Source organism: Scardinius erythrophthalmus, assembly GCF_964197995.2.
Source record: "Scardinius erythrophthalmus genome assembly, chromosome: 9".
NCBI lineage: Eukaryota > Metazoa > Chordata > Actinopteri > Cypriniformes > Leuciscidae > Scardinius > Scardinius erythrophthalmus.
In genome coordinates this window covers 37,721,023-37,745,059 of record NC_138229.1, presented here as the reverse complement: position 1 = coordinate 37,745,059, position 24,037 = coordinate 37,721,023, and the positions used below count along the sequence as shown (strand labels likewise).

At 38.4% G+C, this 24,037-nt stretch overlaps 1 protein-coding gene across 1 annotated transcript; it reads left to right on the top strand.

Annotated features, from left to right (window-relative positions):
- Positions 1–629: 629 nt before the first annotated feature.
- LOC308695496 (uncharacterized protein) lies at positions 630–19,030 on the top strand. Its single transcript, XM_081373656.1, has 3 exons — positions 630–938; positions 16,607–16,732; positions 16,886–19,030. Exons 1-3 carry the CDS (start codon positions 854–856, stop codon positions 17,809–17,811), a joined length of 1,137 nt encoding a protein of 378 aa, XP_081229782.1. The 5' UTR covers positions 630–853; the 3' UTR covers positions 17,812–19,030.
- The last annotated feature ends 5,007 nt before the right edge of the window (positions 19,031–24,037 follow it).

The window sequence follows — 24,037 nt, the reverse complement described above, 5'->3', positions numbered from 1 at the left end:
TGGATGTATTGTAATATATCCTCATGTCACCAGGTAAGCTTATTACTGTAAATTAATGTTTTTGAGTTGAATACAAAATTAAACCAGTTAGTAAAAAATAAAAAATAAACAATATATTATTATTAACCTATTTTAAATGTGACCGCATGAAACACAATTATAATTTATTCAGGTTTCCAGACAAATTCACAGACTGTGATCATTTCCACAATTATTAATGTCAGAGTTATGAAAAGGGTCAGGGGCACCAAAGAATATTAGACTGAATTTAATTTGGTCAGAATTTCTAAATAATATATGTTATTGTTTGCATTATATTTTGACAAATATCCTACAACTGTTTCCCAGATGCATGCAGAAATAAAACATTACACATGCAGAACAGCAAAAATAAAAAAGGGGTGATAGGTGTTAAATAATAAACAAACAATAAGTTAATAAGTTATTAACTATATTATCAATAATGTAATTTATATTTTATTTAGGCTAGATGCTTGTTGTACACATAGAAATGACAAAATGATAAGATAAGAATAAAATAATAATACAATGAATTACATAAATAGAACCGAACATATATTATTTCAAGCTTTTTTACTACAATATTGCCCACAATTCCTTGCTTCACGGAAGAGGAGGTGTTTACGACAGCTGAGCTGATGCGGATGGATTACGTATATTTATCTAGGGGACAAATGAGTACGGATGTAATACTGTACTTTAACAGTGTTTTATTTAACGTATTTTAAGTGCGGCAGTAGAGTTATTCAGGACAGTATCTGCTGAGGAAATTCACATCATCTGAAACGCGACGAAGACCGCTTCAAAACAAACAGCTGAAAGTTGCATACGGATGGAGTTCATTAAAGAGGAGAATTATGATCTGAGAATTTCAGAAGCATGCAGAGTGAAAGATGAAGATGCTGAGGAACAAAGAGGTTGGTGTGCATTCATTCATAATCACTGCCGAGGAACAACAACTTAAAACAAGCAATTGCTCATAACCTTGCTCAGCTGCTTAGTTAGTTCCAGTAGATTGAATGTGAGATTAATAAGTGCACTCAATAGCATCCACAATGGTTTCGACACCCAAATGGCTGTTCCTCAAATACTGCCCTATTTAAAGTTTTTTTGTCTTTTAGTATGAATATGTATAAGATAGTGTGCACCAAAACAATGACACAATTCGCATTTAGAAGACCAAACCCAACGTTGAAAATGAAAATCAGGTTGATGTCAGAAAGAATCCAACGCCGGATTGATATTAATCTCCAACGTTGGACAGACGTTGCATTGTGGTTGAAAATGAAAATCGGGTTGACGTCAGAAACCAACATCAGTCGGTTTCTGACGTCAATTCGACTTTCATTTCCAGCCACAATGCAACCCCTGCAAAAATGCAACCCCTGCGGGTCCCTGCAACCAAAATCATCCCCTGACTGATATTACTACTTTCTTCTCAAGGACCTGGCAGAATTGTAGTGGAGTAAAAAGTAAGATATTTGTCTTTCAAATGTAGTGAAGTAAAAGTAAAAAGTTTCCAGAAAAAAATAATACTCAAGTAAAGTACAAAAAGTGTACTTAAGTACAGTAGCCTACTCAAGTAGCCTAAATGTACTTTGTTACTGTCCACCTCTGCTAATAACGTTGTATAGCAGTTACTTCACATGTTTGACAGCATTTACGTGACAGATCGAAGTGCATGACAGAAGAAGCATTTAGCAAAGCCACTGCTTTAGCCTTTGCTGCATTAAAGGGTTAGTTCACCCAAAAATGAAAATTCTGTCAGTAATTACTCACCCTCATGTTGTTCCAACCGCGTAAGACCTTCCGTTTATCTTCGGAACACAAATTAAGATATTTTTGATGAAATCTGAGCTATGTCTCACTCCTCCATAGGCTGCTATGTGACCGAAACTTGCTGGCCCAGAAAAGTCATTAAAGAGATCGTTAATATAGCCCAAGTGACTCAAGTAGCTCAATCTTAAGTATATCAAGCAACGAGAATACTTTTTGTGCGCAAAAACAAACAAAAATAACGACTTTATTCCACTTTTCATTTCCTTCTCTCTGGGCCTCTAGTTGGTTCGCGTAGTGTTTTTGCGCAGCGCGTCTGTGTTACACGTAGGGCTGTCACTTTACGTTCGAAAATCGATTGCACAATCGATTGGACCAACCAACGCAAGTTTCGAAAACGAAAATAGGGAATCGATTTTAACGGTCTTTTCTCGGAGCGCGTCCAGCTCGTCACGATACGCCCGCAGCGAACGCGCGTCATACAGCAACTCTGACAAACACGCATAACAGCAAATTATCCTTCTGCATTCTCTTTTTACTACAAAACTGTGAATTCTGCCGGTATGCAGACAGTCTCATGCATTCAGATTCAAATTCGGGCTACGCGTCTACAATCGCCTACGTACCAGGCAAAATTTGTTTGACATTTCTAATCGTAAACACAGCCATGTTGAAGACTGAGGTAATGTTTTTCATTGATGTTATGGCAGTCCACTCTGCTTATTGTTTTCGAGAATGTTGCACTCCTGTTTGTCATTGTGCACGAAACTTCACGCCAATAAATCATCAGAAATATTGCAGACTTGTGCGCGTCTCAAGCGCCCTCTTTACGTTCGTCCTAATGCCTGTTCGTTGTCCGTGGATTTGCCCATAGGCTATTTTGCGTTTAAAATGGAAACGTGTTTAGACATGGAAAATCGATTTTACAATCGATTCAATGAACACTTACGTCTCAAAAATCGAACAGGATTTTTTCACAAAAGTGACAGCCCTAGTTACACGTCACCACGTAGGCTCACTATTGGCCGACGCCGGTCATGTGTGTGATGCGTGATGACGTGCAACACAGACGCGCAGCGCAAAAACACTACGAGGCCCAGAGAGAAGGAAATGAAAAATGGAATAAAGTCGTTATTTTTGTATGTTTTTGCGCACAAAAAGTATTCTCGTCGCTTGATATACTTAAGATTGAGCCACTGGAGTCACTTGGACTATATTAACGATCTCTTTAATAACTTTTCTGGGCCAGCAAGTTTCGGTCACATAGCAGCCTATGGAGGAGTGAGACATAGCTCTGATTTCATCAAAAATATCTTAATTTGTGTTCCGAAGATGAACGAAGGTCTTACGCGGTTGGAACAACATGAGGGTGAGTAATTACTGACAGAATTTTCATTTTTGGGTGAACTAACCCTTTAAGTTTTCTGCCAATATGAATGAATTGCATTTTGTTTGGCAAAACTTTGACCGCAAAACATGTTTGCATGGTCAGGTGTAGAAAGCCCCAGTGCTGCAGCTGAAAATACAGGCAGGTGTGTTTGTTGAAGCTTCTGCAGGAACGTAGATCTTCAGGAGCAGGGCAGGCTATTAGGTTAAGTGTTATTTGTGGCCTACCAGGGGGTTTCAGTCTTTCAGGTGCCGCCCACGGACCCTCGAGCATCCTGGAGCGAGACCCATCCTAAAATTGAAATGGCAGCTATATTAAATAGCCTAAAAAGACCCAATTAATACTGTGGAATAATTAATTCTATATGTGTGTAAAATATTTAGTTTCTGTGTTTGTTTTATTAATCAAATATTTGATCACATTATTATTTTTTTTTTTACATTTATTTATCAAATGTATTTATTATTTAGGCTATCAGATCATTTTTTTATTTCTTTTAATCCATTTTTATTTTAAGTTATTTAGTCAGTTTAAACTTATTAACTGATTAATTGAATTTAAAACACTACCTTTTTTTTATTTTATTTTATAGGTTTTATTTATTCATTTATTTAGTTTTAAATGTAAAGTTTAGAAGTTTTAAATGTTTTATTTATCTATTTAGTTAAATATAATTATGTTTATTTATTCTTATTAATTTGTCTTGGTCTACTGTATTCATTATTTATTTATTTATTTATTTATTTATTTAAAATATACATTATTTCAATATCTAAGTATTTAATTTATTTAGTTAGTTCAATATAATTTTTATTTATTTATTTTTACTTTTCTTTTACACTGCTTTTCTCCAAACCTTTCCACTGATCCCCTAGCACTCCCTTGCGGCCCCCAGTTTGAAAACCCCTGGTTTGAAAACAAAATGGTGTAGACATTTTCTCATTTTCTGAAAGTTAATTTCAGAAATAATCAGGGGCGACTGGCCAATAGAGGGCGCTAGGGCGCTACCACAGTCTATGAGCCACATGCATTAAATAAATAAGTAAATACATACATCATGTAAACAAATTGTCAGTAGTTGTGTATTTGAAATATTAAATGCAGCCAGTATGTGTAAAATATGATAGAAATTCAAAATGTCTGCTTTTTCTACACGTCCCCTCCTGTCTGCATGTCTCATCAGCTCTGGGGCGCTGGAGAAATCCCCCAAAGAGGCGGTTCTGGAGCAGCTTAGCCAATCGCTGATTTAAGAAATTAATGTTTGACATAAACTGTAGCCAATTAGCGAGCTCAAATCTAGTCCGCTATGGGCGATTCTTTTAGCACCCCAATCCAGGGCTCCAGACTGCGACCAAATGGTCGCATTTTGCGACCAGAATTTGAGAGTGTGCGACTGAATTTTACACCCAGTCGCACATGTGCGACCAGTAATTTATTTTTTAATTTTTTCACGTTAAACGTGGAAGGGGCGCGAATGTGTGGCAGGCCAATGAGTGTGAGAAGAAAAGGGAATGGCCCCTGTAACTGGCTAATGTGTGGAGGGGGAGGGTCCTAGAGATAATCGAGCGCGCGTAAACGTCAGTGGGAAGGAGACGGAGACAAATATCAATGTCACGGACAGACACAGTAGGATGATGATGATTCAGAGTCAGAGGTTTGTAAGGTGATAAAGGCCTGAACCCACTATTTTCGGGAAGACTGGCTACGAGAATTCAGCTGGTTGAGGTACTGTAAGGAGATGAACTCCATGAGCTACGAATGTGGCAGTCGCTACCCCAGAACTGCGGGGAAAACGAAATTTGCAGACAGTGCAGGCACTTCGCAGTTTAAACACTCAATCTCAGCCTCAAGCATAGAGTATGCCGTGACATGTTAATAAATAAAAACAAAATGAAAGTGGAAAAAAAACTGCGCTACTCAGCACTCATTCTGCTTCACAGACCGTTTAATAGTTCGAACCAATAATAGACAGAGCTCCTCTCGCCAGTCGCGGGCCGATCGCGATTACGCGAAACAGTTAGGTCGTGGAGATCCCGTGAAGAAATCCATTGAGTTCGCGACAGAATTAATAACATTGCTGCGAGATCCAGTGAGAAACATTCAGATTTGACGCAGAATTCTCTGTTATAAACCATATAAGATCAAACAGCGCTGACGTGGAAACCAGGAGAAACGTGCAATGAGCGAACAAGTTATAGAAGGCTTTAGGTCCACAGATCAGCAACATTCACCTTGGATTTAATGTAGTAACAACTGTAACTATGGTATACTGTGGTTATAACAGTAGCCTACACATATTTTTCCAGCACTTCAAAACTATATTATCATATTTAAATGTTATTTTTTAATGTGTTGACCAAAACATTTTTTGTTCTTCCTTTAAAGATTGTACCTATTTATAAAACTAAAAGTTTCAAGAAGTAGGAAAACTCACACTTATTTTTTTAAAAAAAAAGAAAAAGATTAAATTACTATTGTAAACATAGCTGCAGAGGACGCTTACTGGCTATTTTCACTCCATAATATCTATGATAATAATTAAAGTTAACTTTATCTATACACCTCAAATTAAGCTCAGTGCTTTGTCATCCCACAGTGCTACCAAATACGTTCTGTAGAACTTAGTGCCGCTGCCCTCAAATGTTAGTCTGGAGCCCTGTGAACTTAAAATAAAACTGCACATTGTAATTTCTGTACGTTAAGGCTATTTATTATCAAAGCATTTGTCAGTAATAGTTATTTTGGGGGAAAATGTGAATAATTGCATTGCAAGGTGATTTAAGGTGTGCCCCTAAATTTTCTGCTTGCGCTCCTAAAATTTTAAGTCAGGGGCTACAGCGCTCCTAATAAAAAAAGTTAGTCTGGAGCCCTGCAATCAGACAGCAGGCTAGCGATAAAGGGAAGCAGTGCGTGCGAGGCTTCTCTCATAGCTGGTACACTAGAAAGGCCTGGCTAGCTGGATGTGGTCATGCTAATGCCTTATTGTGCTTTCCGTGATTACTTTTTAAAACAACGGGGACAGATCCAGCACGGACAGTGACCGGAGTGAGGGAAGCAGCACATGTCTGGGGAAAGTAACGAAACAGTTTGAGTTAAATTTTCAAATGCAAATAGAAAGTTTGTGCAGTATAGGGGTTGCACGACTACTGATTTCTGCTAGTCGATTTCTTATCAAAACAATACTCGAGTTACTCGACTACTCGTGGTTCATGCTAGGCTACAGTAAATGAAAAGACATGAAATAGCTAGATCTTATCAATAAACATTTATTAATTCATAGCCTAATGCAACAATTACATAAGTAAACTCTCAAAACATTATAATTATGACATTTCATTTTTAAATTTTCATGTAACATTTTCATTTTATTTTAAAGCCAAATAAATAGCCGTTCTTGCCTTTCATTTCAGACGTCTGCTTCTAGGGGCCGGTCACATATCGCGTCTTTTTCGCGCTCAAGGGCGTTATTTCAAATGTAGGTGCGCGGCGAGCGCGCTCATAATGGAAGCAACGTGGTGCGCTAGTTTTTCCAGGCGGGTTTTTCCTTCTCATCTCCAGAAATATATCTAGCAGTAAAGCTAATGCAAGGGCTAGAAATCAATTAATCCTTTGCTGATACTTCGTCGTCATCATCATGGGGAGCGCAGATGGTTGCATAGCAACGACAGACACCATGGGAGCGCGAGCGCTTGTAGGAGACAGTGGCACAGCCGCGCTTTCCACACGTTTTTAGACGCAATATGTGAACGGCCTCTTGCAGAGTTGGCCAATTACAATATTTTTGTCATCCTTGATGAAATACTTCTGCACATCTGACGTGTGGTGTCTGTTGGTGATGTTCGCCATTTTTAATTCATTTATGGTTAATGGACGCTCGAGTAGTCGATTGTTTCCGACAGCGTCGACTAGTGGTTGAAGTAGTCAATCTATCGACTACTCGACTAGTCTATGCAAGCCCTAGTGCAGTATGTTTGTTTTTGTGTAAGAATGCCTCAACCTTTTAATATTGGCATTAAATAATTACTGACTTTTTCACAGAGCATTGGTATCCTGCAGTTTGTATTGTGCTTGGGTGGTTATTAATAATAATAATGATGATATTTTTTTATTTATATAGTGCCTTTCCAACACCCAAGGTCGCTTTACAAAGTTAGGTTAAGGCAGTGGTTCTCAAACTGGGGTACGTGAGGTGACAGAAGGTACCGCAAACAAAATGCTGAATTTTGCCGTTCATTTAATTCTACCCCACCTTAAAATAACATTAAACCTGAGCATGTATTTCTATCAGGTAAAATGCCGTAAATGCATGACATCCGATCAAATTACCTCATCTTTTGCACAATTTGCAGTCAAAATTGACTGCATTCACACAAGCTTCTTGCATACAGATTGTGTGCAGATGGCTGCCTTGGCAAATCACGCTATACTGTCATTCTTGACGTACCTTTGTAAAAGTGGGGATTTAGGATAGCACTTACTAGCATGAAGAATACATAGAGACACAGACTGTGTATAGAGATCGATTTAAGATTCAGTCTCTCTTCGATACAAAAACATACCCTGTGTGAATTCCTGTGTTTAATGTTGATCACATTATATATCCACACGATTGCAAATGTGACATTGATTTTATACAACAGTTCAACAAACGAAAGGTATTCATATTAAGTGAGGTTCATTTTCAACACAGTATTGTCAGAATTTTTTTACAACAAAATAATAGCTCCAATGAAAGCCACAGCAGAACTGCAGCACACAGCAGTGTTTGTGAATGAATCTGTGGCTTTGAACAAATCGTGAGAGTCAATGATTCATTCATAAATACAGCCACTTGCTTCGCTACTGTATGAATGAATGACTCGATGACTCGCTAATAAAGACCATGACTTGCCGCCACCTACTGGTGATTTTTAGAAAGAAATGGTATCTGCGAGGATTTCCAGGATTAAGACCGTACCATAGTACTGAGACTGCTCTCATTAGAGTCACAAATGATTTGCTCTTATCATACGATCGTGGTTGTGTCTCGCTATTAGTGTTACTCGATCTTAGTGCTGCAATTGATTCTATTGACCACAACATTCTTTTAAATAGACTCGAAAATTATGTTGGCATTAGTCGAATTGCATTAGCATTGTTTAAATCATACTTATCTGACCGTTATCAGTTTGCAGCAGTAAATGAAGAGATGTCTTATCGATCACAAGTTCAGTATGGCGTACCACACGGCTCAGTACTAGGACCGTTGCTGTTCACTCTGTACATGCTACCCTTGGGAGATGTCTTGATGCCAATCTTTCATGGAAAAACAAAGTTTTTCAAAAAATGTCAACGCTTGCACCTTGGAACCTATTTCAAGGTTTGCGTTCTCGAGCCACCAGGCACTGTTGTCATGCAAATGAGCAGGGCGGAGCGCATTAAGGGGTTTCTGTTAGAACAGTGTCGTGTTAGCAGCCCCTAAGTTAATAAATAATGATCTTTGCAACGGAAGTGAATCAATCAAAACTAACTTTAGCTGGACAATAACTTTATTCTAGAGCTTCTGTAAAGCCAAAACTTCTGTGAAGTGCGTAAAAGGTTTCTATATTTACAATGTGTTTTTGAAGCATTGATCATTGTAGCCCATTACAGACATGTCAGATAAAGTATAATAGGAACATTGAATCATCTCGGAGAGAGTTTCCTCGTGTTACTGTCGTAACCGAACGCGACACGCAGTTTGAGTGCTGAGTGGAGAATGACTGACAGCCGCAGTGGAGGGATGCATTTATGTGAACTTGAATTTAATGACTTCAATATTCATCTGTCACATTAAACTATAGAATGGCTTTAGGACACTTATAATATAGTGCACAAAAAGTGATGCTGCTTTGTTTTTGTGCCATTTGTGGGGCTTAACAATAACACAGAGTAGTATACGCACAGCAGTATCGATAATTATAATGACCTGCATGACTGTAGGTATTGATGCCATTTCAGTTCTCAAACGAATCTTGACAGCTTCAACTCTGTCGTCTGTGATGTTCTTCAGCTTGAATCTGGGATCGATTACAGAAGCCATGTCAAGCCACTCTTGTGTCTGTGGATCATCATACTTCTCATTCATGTAGTCCAGGATCTTCTTCTTGATGCATCTTGAGAGTTCTGTTTCTCCCTCTTTTTCTGCCAAGATTTTATTTTTGAACACATGAAGAACAGGCTTCACATATGATACACTTACATATTTCTCTCCTGAAAGAGCATCAGTGAATTCACCAAGAGGAGAAAGGGAGTTGTTGACTGCCTCAAGGACTTCTATATCCTGCCATGTGGGGACAAGGTGTCTGATTTTTTGTCCGTGGAGAGAACACAAGAAATGGCACTCTGTTATTCCAACACCCTGGCAATCATTGCTTGTTTTGATCCCCACCTTGTTGGACATTCAGTCTTGAGCTTGTGCTCAGGTGTCTTGAGCTCTTTCTGGGCCTTGGACAAATCTTTGTCTCCAGCTATAGGGGAAGCACCCCACCACCTTTTTGCAGTTGAATCAGGTATTTATTAGTTAGGGAATCATGTAAAACTTTCTGGGAGGATGGTGTTCCCAGGAATGGATTTGAAAACCCCTGGTCTGCATATTATTAGACAAGTAAATATGATATTACAATGGCATAATAATTAAGTGTTTATTTTTTAAAGGGGACATATCATGCTAAATCCACTTTTTTAGCCCTTAAATGCATTTTGTTGTATATTTGGAGTGTTTAGAAGTACAGAAAATATGAAATTATTCTCTTCAGGTGCTTCGTTGATATCTTTATATTCTGTTTTGGTCATATTTTTCAACCTGTTTCGATTTTTCTGTTATCTATGACGTTTTGTGAACTAATACGTCACAGTATTTGCAGCGGAACTGCCAAATAAGGACATTGACTCCCGGCCCAACACTTCGAGCAATCCGCCATTTCAATTTCTCACTGCAATTTTGTAGTCCAAGCTAAAGGATGCAGAAGTTACGAGAGGGTAAGTTAAAATGTTCGGTTGTTGGATGTAGTAACCCACACACTTCATTACACCGTCTAATGTAGATGAACTGCCGCGCTTGTGTCAGGACGCATGTTTAACTGAAAGAACGAGCAGAGAGAGAGACCCGGTCGCGCGCGCGCTCACTCTCTCTCTCTCTTCAGAGCCAGACGAAAGTGTAAACAAGACATCACCGTCTCCAAACTAGACGCTGTCTTGCTCTCTCTCCCTCGCACATATTAATCAAAATAAATCGACACGGTGGTAAAAGGTCGGAAGACCAAAGTTTCATGTGTAAATACAGTAACGTTACACACCATTGCGATACATCCATATGAAGACGTTGTTCTGCAGATTCGTCGTCTTCATTTTCATCTCGCTCCGGCTCTGACTCTGGCTCGAACATGTAGGGCTGGATGGACAAGTCTTCCGTTGTTGACATTTTGTTAATAACGTGTGAATAAAAAGTTTCTGTGCCGCTAGATAATCGTATCTCTGCTATCAAACTACAAAAATGGCTGAACGGGGTGGAGTTGAACCTCTGCAACCTGTAGAGGGGCGGGGTATGAAGTGTCTCAGTTGTATTTAAAGAGACCGCACCAAAACGGGTTGATTGAGACGCACCTCAGAAAAGGGGTAGAAAAGGGGCCTGTGGAGCTATAATAATGAGGAATTCAGACCCAAGCATTGCAGTTCCGCTTTATATAGACTACAAATGTATGATTTATATGTAAAAAGGAACAATTTAAAAGCATGATATGTCTCCTTTAAGATAAATATTCTTGAGTAATAGCAGGCTACTCACAAATTGCTAGTTGCAGCCTGTGCCCAAAACACTGGAGTCTGGTTAATTTATTAATAGCAACTGCGTTCACTATATTTGTTTCGTTTTCTGTAGTTACACAGATTTGTTGCTCCTCCTTTAAACCCTAGGCAGCCAGCATCTCTTTAAATTTTTGAGCAATCACATTCCTAGTGTGATCTTGTGGAAAATAGGATGTTTGCAAGCATCTGGTTTGAGTTTGATCAATGTAATGAACTGTTAGGCTCAACTAGTATATAAAACTGTCTAACTAGTATAACTTCACAGTAAGGTTAAAAGCAAAATTTACCTTAGAGCACACAAAAGTCTGCTTGTTGATACTTGAGGGGTTTAGCTGCCTGACTGTGAGGATGTCCACACAGTTTAATCCAAAAACAACACTTGTCAGGATTTGACTTCGGTTTTGGGAAGGGAAAAAAACGGACACCCCCCTCCAACCTCCCTGGGAAACGCGTATCTGTGTTACAAATGCCCCAGGCACAACGTTTAACCATATTTTTGATAAAACTACGACGGTAATAGCCTGCCGAGACCAAAAATATGAGACGCCTGCATTAAAGTCAATGGAGCGCTGTGAAAAAGTGTCGGACCTCTGTCGGAGCTCGTTCTTGGCTGCGCTGTGATTGGTCAATCTACATTCTAGGGTGTGGCTTAGCCAAAGGCGAATTGGATGCTTCTTTATCAGCACACCTTCACGAAATTAACATGACATGAGATAGACATGTGGCAGTGGATAATCAGGTCTTAATCAGGTCGTTGATAAGGACACGCCTACAGACTACTATTAAAAGTTGTGATTCGCCTCTCACAAAGTAACATGTTTTTGTTTTGTTTTGTTTTTTTACAATTTATTATATCCATTTTAGACCATAAGGACGTGAAAGAGGGAAGTGAAGAACTGCATGAAGTGGAGGAGCAACATCAACACCAGAAACCTGATGGGAAAAATTCATTTTTGTTCTCCACTCAAAGAACAGGAGGGAGTTTTATTTCCACCTGCCTTCAGTGTGGAAAGACTTTCACACAAAAAGGAAATCTTAAGAGACATCTAATGATTCACACAGGAGAGAAGCCCTTCTCATGTCCCCAGTGTGGAAACAGTTTCACATATAAAGCACACCTTGAGAGTCACATGAAGATTCACACCGGCGAGAAGCCATTCACATGCCATCAGTGTGGAAAGAGTTTCAGAAGAGTAGCGAATCTCAAGGATCACGAGCGCTCTCACTCCGGAGAAAGGCCATTTAACTGCGAGCAGTGCGATAAAAAATTTACTTCATCATCTATTCTTAACAAACACATGAAAGTTCATGCACAAGAAAAGCCTTACTTCTGCTGTTATTGCGGAATGAGTTTTTCACGCCTGAACTCTTGTAAAGATCACCAGAAAATGCATGCAGGTGTGAAAGCCTATGTATGCTCTGATTGTGGCAATGCCTTTACTAGAGCCAGGAACTTAAAACAGCACCAGAGAATCCATACTGGAGAAAAACCATACAAGTGCTCACATTGTGGACAGAGTTTCGCTCAGTCAGGAACCCTGAAAAAGCACGAGAGGACACATGCTGCAGAGAAGCCTTTCGCCTGCCTTCCATGTGGGAGAAGTTTCAGCCAACAGCGCTCTCTACTCGCTCACGTAAACAATCGCTGTCCAAAGCTGTCAAAGTGAAGAGCAAAGTTCATCTTCAGAAAACATGCAGCAACTTAATTTAAGAGCAATTTGCTATGGTAAATTATCTTAAGTGGAGACTTTAAGGGATAGTTCACCCAAAAATAAAGATTAGCCCATGATTAACTCACCCTGAAGCCGTCCTAGGTGTATACGACATTCTTCTTTCAGACGAATACAATCGGAGTTATATTAAAAAATGTCCTGGCTCTTCCGAGCTTTATAATAGGAGTGAATGGGCACCATTTTTTTGAAGTCCATACAAGTGCATCTATCCATCATAAAAGTGTCCCAAACGGCTCAGAGGGCTTAATAAAGGCCTTCTGAAGCGAAGCGATGCGATGCGTTGGTGTAAACTTTATCAACTAAAATAACTAGCTTCCGGCAGACGGTCGTACGCATCGATTTACGTCAAAAGAGTAACCCTTGACCTTGACGCACAACGTAATGATGAATGCGGTTGACCAGCCCTGTTTGTTTGAACCGCGAGAGGCGTCAAAGCTTACGCTATTCCTACATCCTACGTCATACATCATCAAGTGTTACTCTTTTGGCGTATATCGACTTGCATACGGTCGTCTGCCGGAAGCTAGTTATTTTAGATGATAAAGTTTAAAATATGGACATTTTTCTTACAAGTACGCATTGCTTCGCTTCAGAAGACCTTTATTAACCTGCCAGAGCCATTTGGGACACTTTTGTGATGGATAGATGCACTTGAATGGACTTCAAAAGAATGGTGCCCATTCACTCCCATTATAAAGCTCGAAAGAGCCAGGACATTGTTTAATATAACTCCAATTGTATTTGTCTGAAAGAAGAATGTCATATTCACCTAGGATGGCTTCAGGGTGAGTAAATCATGGGCTAATTTTCATTTTTGGGTGAACTATCCCTTTAAGGCTCCAGTATACTCGCTGTGAAGTTCTTGTTTGTTCTTGGCTTAGGAGTAAAAATATAAGTTATATTAGCGAACAAACTGATGCTGCCGATATGAAAATATAAATCTGTGCTGTGTGCTTTCCTCTCAATAACAAAATAAACACATACACAAAAAAATAACAAGTGGTGAGAAAACAGCAGTTAAGAAAGCATCTGATTATAGTAATGTAGATGTTTGCACCAGCTCTGCAATTCGACACTTTAGTCGTGTCAGTGTTTCAATTAGAATTACAACTTCAGTTTCTACTATAAAGCAATTTTCTCAGTGTGTTCATGTTTTTACTTGCGTCTGACATCGATGGACTGAACAGAAGAAATTAACCGGAAAAGATTTCCACATCAAAGAAGGCGGAGCCTCAGAGCCACACCGACCTATTATGTCATCGTCACACAGACCAATGGTAGTTTGAAGGTGTTTACTTTTCCAGAAAGTTGACTTTAAGCTGTTTTAAACTGCATAAACTCTAAATGAACTTCACTTTTGCCTGATTTTGTTTGGAATGACGTCACACCAGTTAATTCATTCAATTTAGCTTTAAGTATATCAGGGTCTTCATTTCATAGTTGTTTGCTGTGGAAAGTTGATGTGTGAAAAAAAAAAAAACTGAAATGCCTCTCCGCACTGTCTACTACATGATTATTCTGTGTTGTAGCTTAAACAGTCAACAACAACTCTTTAAATTAAAGTATATGTGTGGTAAAGCAATAATGTCATTTATTGTGTCTTTAAATCAGTTCCACTGATTGTTTAATGCCATGTGTTGTATAGGCGACTGTTTCTCAATGCTGATTCCCCAACACTGCACACTTCCTTATCAAACAGAGACAATTCAACTCATTAGCTAATTAGGCCAAACTCCAAGGCCAGATAATGAAGACATCCAAAGTGTGCAGTGTCGGGGTCTTCAGGACCAGGGATGGGAACCACTGGTGTAGTGTAACATGGAAATACAAGAAATAAAATGATGCTAATCATTGTATCTCAATGTTGTTTACTGCATGATTCTGCTGAATAATGTGCAACAGATCTTTCTTATTTATTAGGGCTACAAGTAACAATATTTTTTATTATCGTTTAATCTGTAGTTTTTCCAAACATGTATCATTTCATTCAATGTCTGGCTAAGATATGTTAGGCAGAATGTTAGACTTAACATTCGATTTTGAAGATATCATACATATTAACAATATGATTTTCTGCATTGAAAATGTGTATTGTGAAAAGCACTAAATAAACAAACTTGACTTGACTTTTTTTTTTTGCATACCGTTAAGATTTTGTTATTATCTTGCTTCGTGTTCAACAGACAAATGAAAGGCATAATTTTAATATTTGGGCTAACTAGCCCTTTAAGTAAAGCTGAGGCTAAAGACATCATGAAAGATCAAACTCAAAAAATATGACTGGAAATTTAATATTGGGATATTGGGTTGAATATCCTTAACCACTCCCCTCCAACCGTCAGTCTGCTATGAGTGAGGGATGCTCTCGTGAACGCGTGTATCGGAGACTGATAGAGAAGAGAAGAAATTGTTGAATAAAGTCGTTATTTTGGGGGTTTTTTGGCGCATAAAAGGTATTCTCGTCGCTTCACTGAATTAAACATTGCTTTATTGCTCACCCTGTGGTTTGTGTCGGTCCTAACGCCCCAGTAAATTGATGGGGACACTACACTGAAACAAGCACCATCCTTCGAATGAGACGTTAAACTGAGGTTCTGACTCTCTGTGGTCATTAAAAATCTCAGCATGTCCTTAGAAAAAAGAGTAGGGGCGTAACCCCGGCATCCTGGCCAAATTTGCCCAGTGGCCTCTGTCCATCATGGCCTCCTAATCGTCCCCAAACTGATTGGCTTAATCACTCTGTCTCCTCTCCATCAATAAGCTGGTGTGTGGTGGGCTTTCTGACGCAGTATGCCTGCCGTCGCATCATCCAGGTGGATGCTGCACATTGGTGCTTGTGGAGGAGATTCCTCCTTCCATGTAATGTGCTTTGAGTGCAGAGAAAAGCGCTATTTAAATGTAACAAACTATTATTATTAGTGGTGTGCATCAATGACCGTTAACTCCAGTCTGTACAGCTTTTTGCTACGTGGATTTCTCAATTTCAAATGGCATTTGCCTTCTGGTTTCAGTGTACTTGTGTTGTACATCACAAGTACCTGGTCTGTTTTCTCTATTTGAACGTCTTGATTCACAAAGTTTATGGGGATAATGTTACACGTTGCCCCACAATCCAACTGGAATTTGACCAGGTTGTTTCCGAGCAGCACAGCAGCAAACACTTGACTCGGCTGTCCATCCAGACTCTTTGTGACTTTGTCCACAGACTCAGTTGTGATGCTCCAAATGTCCTCATACAACTCACTCTCTGTTTCTGTTACATTATTCACAACTTCCCCATGCACTTGTTTTAACTTTCACAAAGCAGTGAAATAATTGTTTTTTCCACATTTCCTACATCTTTTCCCATAAGCTGAACATTTTTGTTTATCCCTTTTGTGCATCTTTCCACCGAATTTGCAAGTAACGACAGCTTTTCGTTCGTCATCCTTTACTGTTTTATGTGTCATGTCGTACCGATTTCAAAGAGTGAATTTTCTGTACTATTCTATCAGGACCACTATCGTCAAGATGATTGACATTTTAGTATACAGTTTGAATTTGCGGTATATTTCTGTTGGGCAAGAACTCCCTGCCCATCCATGCAGCCTAGCATGGATAAGAGCAGGGAGAGCAGCGATAACCCCTCTAGGGTAACCAGAACAGAACCGACATAATTGTCTTGAAGATATCATTAATGGTCAATCGTTTTTATTGTACACATCGAGAATAAGAACATCTGTTGTCGCACATCATTAGTTCTCAAATATTATCACCAGTACAGTATATTTGTGAATGACATTAGAGAACTAGGGAATAACCCTAGTATGCAGCCCTAGTATGGAGTAATCTATAGCGTAATCACTTTTTTTTTTTTTTTTTTCAGATCTGGTTCTCCATACCACAGTGAGCTGTGACGTTGTAAAGATGGAGTTTATTAAAGAGGAGAATGACGATACGAGAATTTCAGAAGCATGCAGAGTGAAAGATGAAGATACTGAGGAAAAAAGTGGTTGGTGTCCGTTCTTGATTCTTGACTTTTACTAGAATCATAGGCTATTACAAATTTATAGAAGCAACACAATGAAACAATAAGTTAAAAATAATAGTACAGATTTGAAAATTACATCTAAAAAAATCCATCCGTTTTATATTTTCATTTTAGACTTGAAAGTACACAAGAAAATTGAAGAATTACAGGAAGTGGAGAAGAAACATCAGAATCAGGAACCTCATGATGCTTTAAAAGAACAAAGAGCAGAAGCCAAAAAGTCTTTTACCTGCCCTCAATGTGGAAAGAGCCTCACACGTAAACAAAGCCTCAAGTATCACATGAGAATTCACACTGGAGAGAAACCTTTCACATGCCTTCAATGTGGAAAGAGTTTGAAATGTAAAAAAGGCTTTAGGATGCACACAAGACGTCACACGGGTGAGAATCTGTTCACATGCCCTCAGTGTGCAAAGATTTTTTTAAGTAAAAGCAACCTTAATACGCATATGCATATTCACACTGAAGAGAAGCCATTTGCATGTGATCAGTGTGAAAAGAGTTTCAAATGGTCAAACAGTCTCAGAGTTCATAAGCTCACTCACTCTGGAGAAAAGCCATTTGATTGTGATCAGTGCGATAAGAAGTTTTTTCAGGAATCAGATTTAAAGGGCCATAGGAAAGTTCACACAAAAGAGAAGCCTTACTTGTGTTCTATTTGTGGAAAGAGGTTTTCATGGCTGGACCGTTTTAAAGACCATCAGAAAATACATGCTGGTCTGAAAGAGTATTTGTGCTCTGATTGTGGTAAAGCTTTTACTACAGCCACTCTGTTGAAAGTGCACCGAAGGATCCACACTGGAGAAAGACCTTACAAGTGTTCATACTGTGAAAACAGTTTCAAGCAGTTAGGAGCCTTGCAAGGACACGAGAGAATTCACACTGGGGAGAAGCCGTATCAGTGCCATCAATGTGGCAAGAGATTCAGCCATTCCAGTGCTGAACAGATTCACAGAAAGAAGCATTGTCCAAAATTAAATGGAAAGTCAATGCGTTTGGAGAAAAGAGACCATAAGAGCACAACAATTAATAAGTGCTAAATTATTGCCCTTTTTTTACTTTATCTTTTTTGTGAATCAAAATGTGAAAAATGTCCTAATATACAACAGTAGATCATGCAGTCATTTACAGAATGAAAGTTAATGATTGTTCATATACTTGCATTATAGTATATAATGGTTAATGGGTTCACTGAAACCACTGAAAAGTGACCAAATGAGATTGACTTCTTATTAAAACGAATATTTCACCATGAGTACTGAATTCGAGCCATTCTTTACAATCAAACTTGAAATTCACCCTTCTGGCCCTGAGGGGGCATTTATATGAATGCATCCCTGCTGCTAACTGTCTTCAAACGTTTTTGTTTAAAACTTTTGTTTAAATTACTATTCAGCTTAGTTAAAGGCACAATATTTAAGATTTTTTATTAAAATATCCAAAAACCACTAGAACGATATTATATATTTTGTTGACTTGTGTTACTTACATTATCCCAAATGTTTCCAAGAATGTTTAAATCCAGAGAAATAAGCAGTTTTAACCAGGAGACGGACCTTTTCCGTGCGTCACCTATCAATGACATCATACCCGCGTTACCCTCAATTTCCATGGAAATGGAAACACCAAAGACGCTTTAATATATTATGTGTTTTATTAGACAGGTGAGCAACTGTTTGGATACATTCATCGACAGAAAACTAATCATTGTTATATAGCTCAGCACAGTCTTAATGTTTAAATCTGTTTTTTTGATTTACCGCAAGTATAGGGTGACCAGATGAGAGTGGCTGAAATTCAGTAGGCCTACTATGATATTAGACTACATAGCCTATAATAAAAGATAATGAATTTCAAACCTGAACCAAACATATTTTTATTCAAAGATCAACAGTCTGTCATTAGTCTTTAGTCTGCCACAAAAAAACAACATTAAAATCATAAACTCAAAAAAAAAAAAGACTGTTGTAACAGTGCGTAAATCAGACCTTTCAGACTATAGCATAACGCTAATAAGCCTTATGCCAAAATTATTATTACAACTAAATTGTCGGTCATTCAATAAGAAAACTAAATAATTGTGTAGATGATCTGTTTTGTGTAACCCGACATCAGACATTAGGCCGAAGTATTTTTTTTGCACACAGTGCCGCGACCAATCAATCGCTCCTTTACGACTGGCTGCACATTCACTCTCTTCGCGGCTGCTGCAACTTGCGCTCGCTTATCAATGCATATAAATTCACTTTGTAGAACTTCAAAAAAGAAAAAAAGATTCTGCAGCCTATGAGCAGCCAGCAGGGGCTGGCTGCAGGACGACTCAACCTCCACGGACAGTTTTTCATGTTTTATCAGAAAATAACTACTCAAGATTTTGCTTTAGTATTATTTTCATGACAATTAGGGCCGGATTCGGGATTCGGGACAACAGCTTAGATTTCGGGACGTCTGGTCACCCTACACGAGTACCATGTTTTACCATGCCTAATATCGATCTAGCTCACTGCAGTGTGCAACAAGTGTTTTACAGTAGCCGCATAGTAGCAAACGCACGGAGGAGCATTATAACAACTTTCCACGAAATCACGGCGTCATCAAGCTACGCCTTTGGTTTGAAAAGGCGAACTCTAGTGACGAAAATTACATATTGTGCCATTAAAAGTAACAAAATGGTTTGGAAATTAAATCACTTTAACACATATATAATTACTACAGTAACAACACAAGCAACAGCAATAATTAAAGGGGGAAATTTTATGGACAAGAATAATTATGAAGAATGTATTTTCAATGAATTTTTCACATTCCTGACTAGTGGACTTACCAAGGAGTTGATGGAAAGAGCTTTGATGTGAAAAAAATGCACAAAAGTAGCAGGTCAAGAATGACACTGGTTTCACGTCCCAACTTTTTGAGCTATACGCATTATAAAATTAAGAGTCACTATGAAAAAAAAACAGATTTTGGACCAGAGGACCTGAATTTACAAATCATGAAGAATGACATGTAATATTATTTGTGTGTCTACAACAGTGCACTGCAGATTTGTAGCCGAAAGAAACCTGAATTTCAATCCGCAAACTCTTTAATCCAGTGTTTTTTTTTTTTTTTTCATACACACTCTTAATTTTTTATTTTTTTTTATTATTTTAAAGTTAATTATATTGATTATTGGGTGTTATAGAATAGCTAACGCTTTAATGTTTGAAAAAAAACAAACATTATTTTTCACATACTGTACAATATTGCAGTACCTCTATATTCCCAGCCTGTCTGAAACTGCTGATTTCTGTTGTCGGATTTACCGTATCAGTTCAAGCCAGAGTTGGATTCGATCGATTGGAACCAACAAGTCGCAAGCACAACTTGAGCAGAACATTTGACATTGGTAAGTAGTCTTTGTATATAGTCGGCTTTGTACTCTCTTAGTTCAGGAAGCTGTCCTCTGTAAAATGCGCTGTGCAGAAGCAAACTTTTGGGTTCTACTGCTCAGCAGGGGCGTCATGCACCTATTTTTTTTAAGGGGGCACTGTGTGCACAACACACAGAAACATGTGCCCACAAATACAGATGAATCTCTTACAATTAATCAAAACATCACACAAACCTGCGGACATATTTTACCAGAGTGGTTTTATTGTATCTGTTAGCATATTTAAGCCCTCAAAAAATAGACAAAAATGTACACACAATCATAAAGACATAGAAGCATACATCCTACCTAATGTCTAAGGTCTCCTAATGTCTTTCTCCATGCCTCCAAAATGCATCCCTCACTGTCTGCAGGTTCAGGTTCACAGTTGTCCGTTCTGCCTCAACTGCTGTGATCATTAGATCAGACATCCGATCCTGTTGTAACACTCCACTATATTGTACAGCAGATTATATACAAAATAAATAAGAACGCCTGTTCCCGTTTCCTAACCCACTTACAAGTCGGAGGACTTAAGACATTCACAAACTTCATTGATCCTGCTCACAGACTTGACATCGTTACCGGTGGGACTGATCTGAACTTTGGGTTATACATGCTGGACTAAAAGACTTTGCGGACACGACACCCACCCGCACTAACATTTGTAAAGCTTTACGGGATTTGGGTACGTTTGTGTGGGTTTTGTAAATACACTTGGATTGTTTGTTTATCAGATCGTGTTGAATATTCCTTTGTTTCCGACTTGTAAGTGGACTAGGAAACAGGAACAGGCGTTCCTATTTATTTTGTATATAATAATTATAATAATTTGTTACATTAATATAGCACTTTTCTGGATACTCATAGCACTTTACATGGAAGGGGAATCTCCTCAACCACCACCAATGTGCAGCATCCACCTGGATGATGCGACGGCAGCCATACTGCGCCAGAACGCCCACCACACACCAGCTTACTGGTGGAGAGGAGACAAAGTGATGAAGCCAGTCAGTATATGGGGATGATTAGGAGGCCATAATGTACAGAGGCCAATGGGCAAATTTGGCCATGGATTTTTAATGACCACTGAGAGTCGGGACCTCGGCTTAACGTCTCATCCGAAGGACGGCGACAGTTTTTAGGACCCACACAGACCACAGGGTGAGCGCCCCCCTGCTGGCCTCACTAACACCTCTTCCAGCAGCAATCTGGTTTTCTCAGGAGGTCTCCCATCCAGGTACTAACCAGGCTCAACCCTGCTCATCTTCAGTGGGCAACCAGTCTTGGGCTATAGGGTGATATGGCTGCTGTCATATATAATCTGCTGTATTATATAGTGGAGTGTTACTCTGTAACATGGTGGTTCTCAGTTTGTTTTTGATTAATTTTAGAGAAGAGAAGCACCTTTCATTACTGTAGGAAGTGTGATAATGAGTTTTTTATTTATTTATTTGTTTATTTGAAAAGGGACAATGTACACTAATCAACATTCAGATCAAATGTAAGAGTACCCGAGTTAGCCACAGGCTAGTTTTTATTGGCACCCTTGCCAGATGTTATTAGGCATCCTAAAATAGTAAATTGTTATAATACAATAAAATTGTAAAAGAATAAAAAAATAAACAAAGGATACAAAAAATTAGACTATGTTAAAATCACAACCAATCAAGTAAACAAGATAAACAAATAAGATCTAAAAATAGATGATAATAGATGATACCGTTATTGTTAGTGGATGGGACCAGCGTCAGTGTTGACAGTGTTGATTTTCAATAAGCCATTTCTTGACATTAATCTTAAATGAGTAATAGGATGGAGACTCTCTAATTAATGGTGGTACTGAGTTCCATTGATGTGATGCTGTAAATGAAAAGACGGCCTGACTAAATGCAGTTTTTTTGAATGGTATTGTGCAGTCCCTCCTAGCTGCACCTCTTGTAACTCGGTTTACATTCGATTTAAAATTGATAAGGCCAAATAAAGGCGGAGGAGCTGACCTGTGCATGATCTTATAAACTAAACAGACATTTCTGTATTTTATGAGGTTTTCCCAACTAAGCAATTTGTACTTCTTTAAAATATGGCAATGATGGTAATGAATTGGCTTTTTGTCTAGAATTTTAAGTGCTTGTTTATATAATGATTTCAGTGGTTTTAAGGCTGTAGAGTGTGCGTTGGACCAACTTATCAAACAGTAAGTGATGTGGGAAAAAAACAATGAGTGGATATATACCTTAGCTGCCTCAGTTGATAAGAGGTTTCTGATATACCTGAAATTAGCCAAACTGAACTTTACTTTATTACAGACCCTCTTTATGTGGGTTTTGAAGGCAAGATGTGAGTCTAAATGTAGTCCTAAGTACTTGTATTCTGAGACAACTTTTAGTCTGTGTCCTGAAATGGTAATGTCTTGTTCTGCGTCTATGCGGGAGCTTTTGGATAAAAACATACAAACTGTTTTTGAAACATTTAGTTGTAAACAACAGTGATTAAGCCAGGATGTAACCTTCACTAATACATCTGATTGCAACCTCTGCAGCAGTCTTACCATGAGTAAAAATAACTGTATCATCAGCATACATTAAAATATCACAATTTTCACATACAAAGGGTAGATTCATTAATATATTAATAAGGGTTGGACCAAGTATGGAGCCCTGCGGCACCCCGGTTGAAAGACATAGGGAGTTAGATTTATAGTTACCAATTTTAACATGTTGAGAGCGGAGTGAGAGATAAGATTTGATAAGATTGACCAACTCTGGAGAAAAATTTAAATTCAGTAATTTATACAATAGGATGTTATGATTAACTGTGTCAAATGCTTTTTTTTAAGTCAAGGAACACGGCCCCTACTACCCCGCCTGTATCCAGTGATGCCTTAACTTTTTCTATGAAGTAACATGTAGCTGTTTCTGTCGAGTAATTAGCCCTAAATCAAAATTGCATTGGGTGCAGTGGAAAGGAGATATTATTGAGATAATCAATGATTTGTTTGTTAATCAGTTTTACAAATACTTTCGATACTATAGGTACAACACTGATGGGCCTGTAGTTGGAAGTCAGTAGAGGGTCACCGCCTTAAAATATAGGGGCCACAACAGCAGGCTTCCATGAATCAGGAAACCTTCCTTGAGCCAGTGAAATATTGATTATGTGTGTTAGTGGAGTAACAATTGAAGAATTAATCTCTTTCAGCATAACTGTATCCATACCATCGACATCCTTAGCCCTTGAGGATTTGAGAGATGTGACTACTTTTACAACCTCACCCTCTGATACTGATTTTAGTGTTAATGCTGACTCTCTATTATTGGTTATATGTGCATTATTTTGTTGTACTGCAAAACATTGGGCAATAGTATCTACTGACTCAACAAAGTATTGATTGAGGGCCTGTGCCACATCAGTCGGGCTCTCCAAGATTGTGTTATTTGCTTTTAGAACAATTGGCTTAGTTATACTAATGTTTTGACCGGTTAGTTTTTGAATCTGACTCCATATGGCTTTTGAGTTACCATTTGAATTTTCTGCAATTATAATGAAAAAGTATGCCTTAGCTTTTCTCAGTTCTCTAGTTACTGTGTTTCTTAGCCTAACGAAGTTATACCTATCAAGGGACATCTTTGATTTTGTGGCTATTTTTAAGCATTGTCCCACTCCTTCATTAATTTTAGAACTTTCTCGTTCATCCAAGGAAGAATCTGTTTCTTGTTTTTACATTTAATAATTCTAATTGAAAATTCATGAATTGTAGATTGCAATTTTTCTGTAAAGATTTGACTTGTCATTTCTAAATCATTTACAGGAAGTAGCTCATCCCATTTTATATTTTTTATGGCTGCCTTGAA